The 12964-nt window shown below is 42.4% G+C and overlaps 1 protein-coding gene across 3 annotated transcripts in view; it reads right to left on the reverse strand.

Moving 5' to 3' along the window:
- Positions 1 to 12964, reverse strand: part of ANP32A (acidic nuclear phosphoprotein 32 family member A) — a 689281-nt gene that overhangs the window by 402601 nt on the left and 273716 nt on the right. For all 3 annotated transcript variants that reach the window (XM_044077675.1, XM_044077674.1, XM_044077676.1), the window contains exon 4: positions 9615 to 9813. In XM_044077675.1, coding sequence (XP_043933610.1) covers positions 9615 to 9813 — 199 coding nt within the window. The remainder of the gene's footprint in view (positions 1 to 9614; positions 9814 to 12964) is intronic.

The following is a 12964-nucleotide window of genomic DNA, read 5'->3' on the forward strand; positions in this document are numbered from 1 at the left end:
GCCTTATCCTCCATCTTTTTAATACCTCCTCTGCCTTAACTCCAAACAACACATCCCGCTGCAAAGGTGCATCCAATAATTTGGCCTTAACATGATCTGGTAGCGTATGTTCTTTTAACCAAGCATGCCTTATAATGACAGAGCCTGTAACTGCTGCTCTACAGGAGGCCTCTAAGGAATCAAAACCACATTGCAAAGTATGTTTTCCCACTTGTTCAGTTGCATGCAATAAATCCTGCATTTCTTTCAAATTAGGAGGATCTGAATCTGGAAGCATCTTTTGTTTAAACTGAGACATTAAAAACTGCTGATATTTTAGCATGTGAAACTGGCAATTCAAGGCTCTCATGGCTAAAGTTGCAGATGTATAAACTTTCTTGCCCCATCTGTCTAATGTTCTGGAATCTCTGTCAGAGGGGACTGGGCTCTTAGCTGATGAGGCCTTAATCCCTTTGGGTCCCTGAGAAATAGTTTCAGGGTCAGCAACAGGGCTTTTGTACAGAAAATTGTGAGAGTCAGGGACTCTGTAATATCTATCCGGCTTAACTGGGGCTGGGGGTAAGGAGTCAGGGTTTAAGCTGGATTCAGTGTATACATCTTCCACAATATCTAACACTGGCGGAATAGCAAGGGGTCTGTGTTGAGGCAATAAAAGGAAGTCTCTGAGCCTTTTCTTGGATTCTGAGTAATCCTGGCCTTCCCAGTGGAAATGCTCCCTCATGGTATATGTAAGGTCTCCCCAAAGGAGTAGTTCTCAGGCGGACAGGCTGATGGAATGGAATAGATTCCACAGCATCAGAATCCTCATAAGGGTGGTAAGGAATACCATAGGTCTGAGGATGAGTCAGAGGAAATGGACACCTGGTCTGAAGATTCATAGTCTGCATCTTGTCTGGGCCTTTTATCTGGAGGGGGGTGGGACCCTCTGATCAGGGTGATTAGGTCTTCGGCCATTTTTAGCATTTGTTTCTTAGGCATGGAAGCCTGCCCTGGAGATTGCTGTGTCTGTTTCTTTGCTTTTAAGGGAGGCTTAGACTTAACAGAGGGTTTAATGGTTAACTGGATAGGTCTGAAAACACCCTCTGAAGCTGTGGATTTGTTTAGCTACTTCGGTTCCCTCTGTAGGATTAAGTTCGGTAATCTGAATACCAAGACCGTCCGAAAGCCCAGCCAGCTCCACGTGGGAGTCGGAGGCGGTCTGTGGTTCTATTGAAGCGGTCGTCAGGGGCTGCGTAGGTGCTTCGCTGAAAACCGGAGAGGCCTAGAAGAGGCCTCGTCATCAGTTTTGGGCCTCGGATGCCTGTCCTTGCGCTTTTTATGAATTCCGGTCGTCGGAAGTTCCGACGGCATGGTGTAATTAAATTTTCTGCCAAAATAATGTTGGGCAAAATCAAACAGACGTTTAATAGTGCGCTTGTTAAACCTAGCACAAAACCGACAACCAGTGACGTTGTGGTCTACACCTAGGCATGGGATACAGTAGGAGTGGAAATCCTTATGAGGTATTTGCTTCCCACAAGAAATACAATTATTAACTTTATTTAGCTGAGTGTGAATCATGTGGGTTTTTTTATGTAGGAAAAACCAATAGAGTACTACGTAATAGAATGACAGAACATTTGTATAATATAAAAAATAAAAAAGAAGTCTCCTAATAATGCCCTGTCTAAACATGTCATGGAAGAGGGAGTGCAACACACTTTTAGATTTAGGGTTATAGAAGCAAAGGGTTGAGTGTCAGGGAGGGAGACATTAGAACATATACAGAGTACAGAGAAACATGTTGGATCATCATTTTGAAAACAGATCGGGGTAAGGGCTTAAATGAGAGAGCATCAATTAGACCTGTTTTGAAAAGGAGGAGGTTACATAAATAAACATTGGGGTTTGTATGTTGTTTTAACATGTAAGTTATGTATTTATACATTTTGCGCTATGCTATGTCGATGTTAGATATTAAATTATTATATTAGGCTTTTGTTTTGAAATATATTTTAAGTGCATACAGGCATTTAAGTTATAGGTTTGTGCTTGGTCTGTAGCTTTAATATTAGTTAATCGAATGATTGATATGGTTGTGCCTATAATATACATGTGTTCCTTGTTCTTATGGCTTACTTGGTCTGAAGAAGCTCCTAAGTGAAAGCGCTTACCATCGATGAATAAACCTGAGTTTTTTTATACAGAAACAGAACTGGACTTCATTTCTATGGATTGTCATATGCAGTTGCAGCTGTGACAAAAGATTTATTTGCCCTGTTAGCTCCGTGAACTGTTTATTTCATTTTACTAATTATTAACTTTTACTGACATCGGTCTGAGGCAAGAAAGTTTCCCCAACGGGGTACTTAGCAATTTAGAAGACTTCGGTTCTGGATTCGGAATGAAAATCTCAGGAGTCGGCCGACCGGCACTGGCAAACTGCTTCTGCTTCGGGCACCGTGCGGCAAGAAAGACTGAAGAAAATGGCGTCGGCTGCATCTTCTATCCCCCCGGCGCACTGACGTCAGGGAAGAAGCGACAGCAACCGATGCCGGACCAAGACTTTGGAACTCAGGCCGACTGGAGAACCGCATGACGGCAGGATAATCCAAGTGTAATGACTGCAGCAGTGTGACACGATGAACATCTGCTGAAGAGTCAGCATATTGAATTTTGGAATGTCCAGAAATGTGTTTAAAGTGGAGAAGTCCAGTATTGGACTTGGACGCCATGATTTGTCTTTTCTGGATACCAGAAAAAGTCTTTAATAAAAACCTTGTCCCTTTTCCTCTTCTGGTACTGGTTGAATAGCCCCCATGTTCATGGGGGACAGAACGTGTTTCTGGGCCTCTGCCCACTGATTTGGGGGCAGGTCTGGCCATTCCTTTGGGATTGGCAATGTGTGGAAATGAAATCTGTATCCGTGAGATACTATATTTAAAACCCATTTGTCCTGGGTAATAAGTTGCCAATTTCGTGTCATGAAGTGTCAGTTTTCCCCCAAAGGGGTGGCTAAAAGGTTAAGTGCTTGGTGATTGTAGAGGGAAGTCATTGAGACTGTTGATCATAGGGAGGTGCCTTGTTGTTTTCAGATTTAGAGGTGGAGGCACCCTATTGTTTTGTTCTAAAAGTTCCTTGTGACTGAAACCTGGAGCCTTTGGAATGTCTGTATTTGACTTGAGCGGCTCTCGAAGGGACTGGAAAGGACCAGTTCTTAGTAGGCCAGTGCTTACTAAATCTTGGAGGTTGCACTTGTAAGAAATCTTTCACAGTTTGCACAGATTTAGCTTTATCTTCCATCTTTTTAAACACGTCTTCAGCCTTATTACCAAAGATACGGTCCTGTTGTAAAGGAGCATCCAACAATTTTGCTTTAACATGGTCAGAGTTTGCACTTTGAGCCAAGCATGCCTTCTTAGCACAGACCCAGTTACAGCAGCCCTACAAGAGGCCTCTAAGGAATCAAAACCACATTGCAAAGTATGTTTTCCAACTTGTTCAGCTGAATGCAATAAATCCTGTAAATCTATTTTCCACACAGTCAGAGATTAACATAATTTTCTGTTTAAGTAGTCCCATGATATGCTGTTGATATTTAAGCATATGAAATTGACAGTTTAAAGCCCTGATTGCTAAGGCTGCAGAAGTGTAAACCTTCTTACCCCATCTATCAGGCACCCTGGAATCTCTATCGGAAGGGGTAGGATTTTTAGCAGTAGAGGCCTTAATGCCCTTGGGACCCCGAGAAATGGTTTCAGGATCAGAGTTAGGAACCCTGTAGTATCTGTCTAGCTTACAAGGAGCCGGAGGCAGAGAATCAGGAGCCATACTAGATACTGAAAAAACATCAACAATGTCTAGAACAGGAGGTATAGCCAAAGGCCTATGCAAGGAAGAAGGAGAAAATCCCCAAGTCTCTTTTTAGATTCAGAGAAATCCTGACTTTCCCAGTGGAAATGTTCCCTCAAGGTATGTAAAGTTTCCCCAAAAGAAAAAATCCTCAGGGGGAGAAGCAGAAGGAATGGAATCTTCTGCATCAGAGTCCTCATAAGTAGGAATAGACAAATCCTGTTCATTAGAAGAGTCAGAAGAAACAGAATCCTGTTCAGAAGATTCATAATCAAGGTCTTGCCTAGGCCTCTTAGGAGGAGGGGGTTGGCTACTCCTGATCAGAGTAATTAAATCTTGAACCATTTTGATAATTTGCTTTTTAGGCATAAGGGCCTGCACATGTGGCCCAGGCATCGTTTTTTAGACATAGATTTAGATTTTGACCTTAGTTTTGAAGATGGCGTCGGTCTAATACAAATCTGTAGGCCTGAAAACACCCTCAGAAGCCAGTGCCTGCACAGCGGCTCTGGACCCATCTAAGGTAGAGACATCCGCGGGTTCCATAACTGAAGCATCTCGCGGCATACCAGATTCCGAATGGGTCTCAGTAGAGGCCTGCGAATCAGAAGTAGCAGGTATCAGGGGCTGCAAAAGCACCTCACTCAGTACCAGCGAATTGGCGACTGGCTTAGAAGCGTCGTAGTCAGTTTTGGACCGCGACTGTTTCTTTGCATTTCTTAGGTATTCCAGTAGTCGGATTGCTAACAGACGACATTTCTAGATAATTAAATCTTGAGCCAAAATATTTAGAAGCAAAAATATACCGACGTTTAATCATACGTTGATTAAATTTAACACAAAACTGACAGCAAGGTACATTGTGGTCAGGGCCTAGGTAAGGAATACAGTGCAAATGAAAATCCTTATGAGGTATTTGCTTCCCACAAGTAATGCAATTATTAACTTTTACTGACATCAGTAAGGAGCAAGAAAAAGTTTCTCCAATGGGGTACTTAGCTTTTAGTTGAAGACTTCAGTTATGAAACTCGAAAACGAAAATTTCAGGAGTCGGCCGACCGGCACTTGCGAACTGCTTCTGCTTTGGGCACTGCGAGGCAAGAAAGACTGATGTAATGGCGTCGGCTGCAGGTTTTATACCCCTGACGACCTGACGTCATGGAAGAAGGGACAGCAACCGACACAGGACCCAAGACGTTGTCAATCAGACCGACTGAGGGCAACCTGCCAGCAGATTGCCCAAATGTAATGACTGCAACAGTGAAACACGAAAAACATCTGAAAATGAGGAATCCACAGGAATTTCCTGACAAGGGGATGAATAGGAATGTGGAGACATGCATCTTTTATGCCTAAAGACACCATGTATGCCTGAGGTAGAATAAGGGGAAGGAGAGTGGGAAGAGTTTGCATGCGAAAGGAAGGAACCTACAGAAAGGTGTTCAGATGATTCAAATCTAACAGACCTCCAGGGACCTTCTTTCCTGGGGACCAGAAACATTCTTGAATAGAACCCTTTTCCCATTGATTTTGAGGGCACCTCCTGGATGGTACCCTGGGAAAGCAAGGATTGCAGGACAAGAGGGAAGAGAGCCATTTGGCCCAGAGGAGGTTGGGGGGATACCTTGAAAGGTTGGCAGGGATTCCCAAACCATGAAATAACCATGTTTGATAACTGAAAGGACATAAGAGTCCTGGGTTATCAGTTTCCAAGCTGGGAAGGATAGGGATAGGTGAAGAGAAAGTGGAGTATTGGGATTTAGGGCCTGGTAGTCACAAGCTACCAGGCTTTGCCTGAAAGAACTGTTTTTGAAAAGGAGTGGAAGGGGAAGATCTGGCAGGAGCCTGCTTTCTGGGATCCTTTTCCCCCAGGGAGTGTAGTCCTTAGAGGCCTTTTCCCCCAGGGAGTGTAGTCCTTAGAGGCCTTTCTCACAAAAGAAGTCCTAGCTGGATAATTCCTCTGGAAGCGGGGAATAGGAGAAACAAAAATGTGTTTAAGATCTTGTGACTCTTTCCCCTATACCTGGTGGGCTTTGAAAAGCTCTGTAGCTGCAGAGCCAAGGAGGGCCTTGTTGTCTAAAGGGGAGTCAATAAGCTTGGCTTTAATATTATCTGGGAGGGTCTGCAACCTAAGCAAAGAATGCCTCCTTAAGACAAGATCCGGATGTTATTTCCCTGGCTGAGGCCCCCACAGCCTAAACGCGAGTACCTAGTGACCTGGTTACAGGACTTTAGAATGCTAGATAGATATTTTAGCCTTACTAGGGATAAGTGAGAGTTCTGAAATGAGTTTGGAAGCATCAGCCATGAGAACCAGAGAGTATTTTCCCATATGGATTTGGTAATTTATGGCTCTAGAAGCCAGAGTGGCTAATGTGTACACTTTTTTTTTGCCCAACTTCTCCATAAATTTACTTTCTTTATCAGAGGGGAGTACAGATGTGGAGGGGGTAGCAACTTGGAAGTCTTATCTGCAGCTACAGAAATAGTATACGGATCAGCTGAAGGGGCCTTGAAGAGAAACTTTGCGTCCTCAAGTACTTTATCAGGGCACTTAGGGGCCGGAGGTTGGGTGTCTGGAGATGAAGAGGCAGCAGCAAAGCATTAAAAAAAAAGCTGGGAGTACAGGGAGAATGGCAGAGGAATTTGGGGACTCCACTTGCAAGAGGTCATAATACCTCTTTTGGGTATCAGAGACCTGATAGCATTCCCATTTAAAGAAATCCTTCATCTGCACAATAGTCTCCCCAAATGTGATATCCTCCCTAGGTGGAATCTCTGCCATTGGACTCCTGCTTTGGGGAAGCATACGCCAGAGGAGAAGCCAGTTGTGAAGAGTAAGCTAAAGACTCATCCCCCAAGGACTGCCTTCTTCCTCTGAAGAAAGCTCTTGTACAGGTCTTTTCCCAGGAGTGGGGGGAAGAGGGGCTTGGACAGAAGACTGAGGCCGTCACAAAGCCATGAATGCACTGAGGCAGCATTGAATAAAGGCTTCCCAGTCAGGAGATACAGAGGACAAAGTTGGCTGGGGTGAAGAAATATGCTTTGTCTTCTGTTTCTTCTTTTTGGGCCCCTCCGACATACGCCGGAATGCCGGAGGTCTGGACATTGGATGGCACTAGACAACGTCTGAGGGAACGTCTTCCTCTACTAGTATCTGAGCTACCCCACGTGGAACTTCGGATATGAGCAATGGTCTCTCCCCCCCGGTGGCTGAGTCTGACACCTGCAATTCACTCTGGGATGTGCTAACAGGCTTCTCCCTGGGTACCCAAAGGAAACTCCGTAGTTTCTGATGTGGCCTTCAGGCCTTCATCAGCCTTGGGAGGAACGCCCAGAACAGAGGGAGCAGCCAATGGTTCAGGCCGAGACTTTTTGGCCTTTTTGGTTTGAGGCTCTTCTGAAGGGGTCACCTCAGGTCCATATCCCGAGCAAGGCATTTAAGACACTGATTTTCCAAATACAGCCTAAGGGAAGAGAGATAGCTCCTAAGGGTCTTTGGGATGAAGGCCTTATAAATGTCACAGAACATACGGTCTTGCTCTGGGCTTAAGCAAAATAAACAGAGCTTGTGAGTGTCTCTTATCTGGAATCTGCCTTCCACACTGACACTTGCCCTTCCTACCTGACATTAACTCACAAAAAATAAACACAGTAGCAAGGAAGACGACAAAAACCCCCCTATGGGGTACTTATCTGAAGCACAATCATCACTTTCTGAAGCAACTGACGACTGGAGCTGGCAGTCACAAACCGGTGGCAGAAAAGTTCTGAGGTTCTGAATGGAGTTCTGAGGTGCATGCTGACATCCACTTTATACCAGATGGCCACTTATGGCAGACATACACTGTGTGACGCAGCTCGTCGCACAAACCTTCACAGGAGCAGTTTAACTTTGGTACAATGGCCGGATGTACAAGTCTACCTGAGGTGGACTCCCTCATGTTATGCATACTGCAGCGTATGAATAGGACTTATACAGATTCCTCTGGTGAAGGGATGCTGGAGGACCAAACACTTCTCTGCTTATGGATCTCAAGAATGTCTCCAAATGAGACGTCTTCCAGAGATGATCATGGAGATCCTTCTTCATCAAAATCAGTATTCTCAATGACAGACTCTTGCGAGGAGTCCAAGTTCCTCCTGCACTTCCTCTTCCAAGGGACTTCCGCGGTGGGATGCTCTGTTGAAGCATTGGAAGAGATTATAAAACCCTGCTTGGTGGTCTGGGGGCCTCGGGTTGGCTGCACCTGTGGCACAGAATGATGTGGCTCTAAGCACAGAGACATCTGGGAACCAGATGGGAAACCTGAGGGGGTTGGATCAGTCTGTCCTGCTGGAGCAGAAAACACTCTTCACTACCTCAAATGCAGACTGCTCAGAGGAGAAGAAAGACAACGGATCAGAGAAGGCAAGCTTCTGGACCGTTGCTTCCCTCTGTCCCAAAAGCAATCGCCCCAAGGCAAAAGTCAGAACCAAGTTGTCTTTTCGTGAAAAGCGGCAATGAGATCTGAGGTATGTTAGGGGTTGGTGCATTATGGGTAAGGAAGAAACTCTAGAGCTTTTTGGTAGCCACGAGCTAAAGTAACAGCCGAGTGAGATCGGACACTAACTGAACAGCTGAGGATAGAATGAAAATTTACATCAAATCACTTGTTTCAGCCCCGTCTACAAAAAAATTAAGAACTTAGAAAAAGTATTTGAGAAAAACAAGTTTTCTTTAAACAAAACATGAAATGAGAAACAAGTCTTCTGACAAAACTGTCTTAAGACAGTCCATGAATTCACAAGTCCTAGACAAAACAAGCACTTTCCATAAAAACAGTCTCAAAATAAAAAGGTTTTGTGAAAGGTTTTCCACAGAAGGGTACTTATCTGCCTGGCATTTATGAGGCACTGGTCAAATGTCAATCTCTTGAAGCCAGCAAGAGGTGAACATTTCAATGTCAAAAAAAGTTTTGAAGATTTTACACCCTAAACATTGACTCTATACGACTCTCCTTGAGACCCTCTCACTGGTTAGGTAACATAGAAGGCAGCATAAAGCTTTGAATACTAGCTGTCATATAAACATACAAATCTTAGGCTACTGCAACAGATATTCAATTATGATGTCCATCAACCTTTGTAAAGCAAGGCAGTAACACTGACCAATCTGAGCAAAGACAGCAGCTTCAAGGTCAGCAGTAATCGTAAAGCTAAAAATGCAAGGAGAGACAATCTTTTAGGCCTACAGTACCTCCAAAGATAACGGACTTGGAAGCTGATAAAGCATCGCCATATATTTTAGAAATGACAAAAAAGAGAAGCAACTCTAACCTGAAGACTGCCCCAAACATTTACAGGAAGATGATGCATGACTTTTTCCTTCTAATGTGGAATTCTGACAGAAGACAAGTCACTGCAGGTAACACATTGCTCCACTAATAACCATGATGTATGACAAAGAAACAGAAGGTTGTCTAGTTTCCTATTACTGTCACTGAGTATCAAGTACTCAATGGCACACATGGCAAAAGGAAAGATTATCATGAAGTGACACATCCTGCTCTGGCAGCCCTAGTGTAGGGCATAATTCTATAAATATGGACCTGTGTGGACAGAAAATTCAGCTTAGTGTTAACTATTTTTGCTTTTCTTGAGCACACAAACATTCAAACATCTTACACTTTAGGACAACTTTCAACATTTAAGAGTTTTATTGATCAGACATGGAAAATCTGTCATACAAAAGGCAATGATATGACTGACTCAGTCTTCTAATCACTTAAAATTTGTCATACCATCATCATCTTCATCGTCATCTTCCAGCCCTTCTACATATGCTTCTGCATCTGAATCTGGGGCTTCTTTATCTTCTCTATCATAGCCATCGAGGTATGTAAGCTGTGGCAGAAGCTTGAATACATTTTCTCTGTAGTCATTCAAGTTTGTTACCTCACAGTTGAAAAGGTCTAAGCTTTTGAGGTTTTCCAATTTTTTCTACAGAAGGGGATGAGAAAAAAAATGGTCTCAAACTTTAAACTCGTCCAATATGCATCTGGTTTCACATTTTAAACTATTATATGACAATCTAAATAAAAAAGACAGAAAATGTGCTCAAATGCAAAGACAAGGCACAAGATGCTTTTTCAATACACCACACAATTCACATTTACACTTAAAAGTTTAATGGTCACGTAAAATCCTGTTTTCAGGAAACTGTGCTACTACACAGACAATTGTTATACTGTATAAACCAAGCTATCAAGCATACGGGTGTGCATGCATACATACTGGGAAAATCAACACCACTAAATGTACAAGTGAAAATAAAGTCAATGGAAAGTAAACCTGCAAGACATATAAAAAGCACTCTAAAGATGTAACATTCAGAGTCTAATGCTTCAACATTCTGAGGTGGTCTTTTAATCAACTGCAAGTACAAAATCTACACAAGTTTGTCCACAGCAGGACCAAGGGAAAAGATAACTAAATACTTAATGAAAAATAAATTATTTTAGGAAATTACAGTTGTGTTGGAACTTACCAGAAGTATAAATACCTTGAGTAGTTTCACTGTTGCAGTCCTTATTCTTGGGCTGCATCAAGGGCAAGTGCACGGTTTATTTCTGCATAGATGCACCATTTCTGAACCACTGACAGAGTTCTGCACCACTACCCCTCCTGGCCAGGTGCATGTCCAATTCCCAAGGACAACAGCATGCTCCCTGTATAAAGATAAATAATGACTTGCACCATCTTTAGGCCCTTCTAGCCCCAAACAGTACATGTAGGGAGTTCTCCCCTGGTATTCAATAAAAGGCCATCTGTCATATTACAAATCCACTTGTCAGATCCCTTTGCCACAGCTGCAAGAAGGTCTCAAGCCCGGTCTCTCCAACAGATCTTCAGACCCATGGCGGCATCAGGCCCTTTGTTGAGGCATTTAGTATGAACTTGAAGGTGTTGTGGGGGTGGACTAGTACCCACTCTTGCAATGGGATGCCCAAACCAGAAATAGGGGAATGTGGGTGTGAAATACTACTGTGGAAGTGATCCTGCTTTAACAGCTAATAAGGTGGGCAAGTTCTTAACACAGAAGTAAAAGGTTTCTTCACATTGTGCACTGCTATAGACAGACGCAACCAATGGGGAGATTCTGAGATCTATAAACTAATGGACTGATTGGTTAGTGTCTAGAAGTGAACTGAAGAAGGGGCCCTGCAAGATGGCAGTGGCAAAGGCTGTTCTATTCATGGAGATCACGTTCAGGCTACATTTTTTCACACAATGTGTACAGTGAGTACCACACTGCTGCTATCAGAACACACTGGCAACTTGCCCATTTAAAAAAGTCAGTAGCCCTTACTGAACGGGGTCTCATGTCTACCTGTAGTTTTGCTGTGAGAGTATTAAGATGTGCAATACCTTCACTTGGAAACTGTCTACCTAAAACACTCATTTCCCTTCATTGTTAGTTGAGAATGGCAAAAACCAGCTTACATGAAACACCCATGTTTTTGTTTTATCTGGGTAGTACACACTAGCTACTTATTCACATTCAGGGAGTGAAGCATTCCCCTCCCTGTTTATAGTATGGGTTAGCAATAGTGAACTGCACAGCTTGGTTCAGAAAGTTCAGTGACCACCTTTGGCATAAAGGAATTCTCCATAAGTCAGGCCAGACACAGTGGAATATCATGAAAAGTTATTTGCACATCCATGCCTATGACTCAGATCCTTCTGGCTGATGTGCCTGCTAACAAAGACTTCTTCCAAATCAGGAATTTGAAAACTGCAAGACATGCAGATTAAAGAACATGGGTCAGTTTTCTATACCAAACTTCAAGTCCCATAGATGACCGTTTTTCCTGAAGGTCTTGTGTGTAACAGTCTCCTTTAAGGAACTGCATAATTGAAGGTAGTGAGATCACAGGGATATTTTCATGCATATGCATGTGGAAATGGCTGGAAGAAATACTTTCAAAGAGGCACAAGCCAAACTGGGCAAAAATGATAAAAGTCCTAAGATGATGGTAAAAATACATCAAATCAAAAAATAACCACCAATTGTCAGAAAATGTATCCACGAATGTTTAATAACAAAGTTGAGCTCTTTTGGTCATGTTGGCCTTTCTCACATCAAAAACTTACACAACTAATAACTTAAATACCCTTCAATCACTCACATGATTCAAACATAATCAATTATTCCAAAAATTACTAAAATTCACAAAGAGAAATAAGTACTTGGATAAACACACTGTGAAACTAATCTATTTACGTTTTTTACTGTTCTGATTTCCAGTTAAAATGACATTATATTTTACACTGCTGTTTAATCCTGGTGGACTGTAGGCATAAAACCTAAACTTGCCATTTCAGCTGTCTATATTCTAACTCATTCTCTCAGTTTCCATTAAAATCATACGGAGAAACAGTCAATGACACTAAAGAATTTTTTTTAAACACCCCTCAATGTTTTGCTAAAGCATTTTCCTTATTTCTAGTTTTCATAGCATATTTTCACTAGTAAATTCTTTTAGATTTTAAACTGAACACTTTTGCTACACTTTTTCCTTTTAGGCAGACTAACAGTGTTATAAAGGACATACTTTAAATGGCTCATTTGTAAATTAATCATTTTTGATGACCCTATGTTACATGCTACTTCTGCTTCAGACACTGCACGGCAAGAAAAGCTGATGTAATGGTGTCGGCTGCATGTTTTATACTCATGACAACCTGACGTCATGGAAGAAGCGACAGCATCCGACGCAGAAATCCCAAGACTCTGGTATTCAGGCCGACTGAGGGCTACCTGCAGGCAGATAACCCAAATCTGATGACTGCAAAAGTGAAACACGAAGAACATCAACATGATTATATATAAATAAGGAATGTCTTTGATGCTTTTCATTATACTCAACTAGGATCGCTTGTTTGTGTGTTTCAATAAAGGATATTCCATTTTTAACTCAACTGTGGACTACCTATTTTCTATTTGATAATTTTGCAGCATGTATTTTACAGTCGTATTTTACAGTTCTATTTTTAAGTGAACTAAGTGTATAACAATTCAGTAAGTGAAGATCACTTCCTCCACACAGCAAAAAAAAAAAATTTTTTTAACTATTAGTTTTTTCCTACA

The sequence above is a fragment of the Protopterus annectens genome, chromosome 7.part0, assembly GCF_019279795.1.
Source record: "Protopterus annectens isolate FY-2018-M chromosome 7.part0, PAN1.0, whole genome shotgun sequence".
NCBI lineage: Eukaryota > Metazoa > Chordata > Ceratodontiformes > Protopteridae > Protopterus > Protopterus annectens.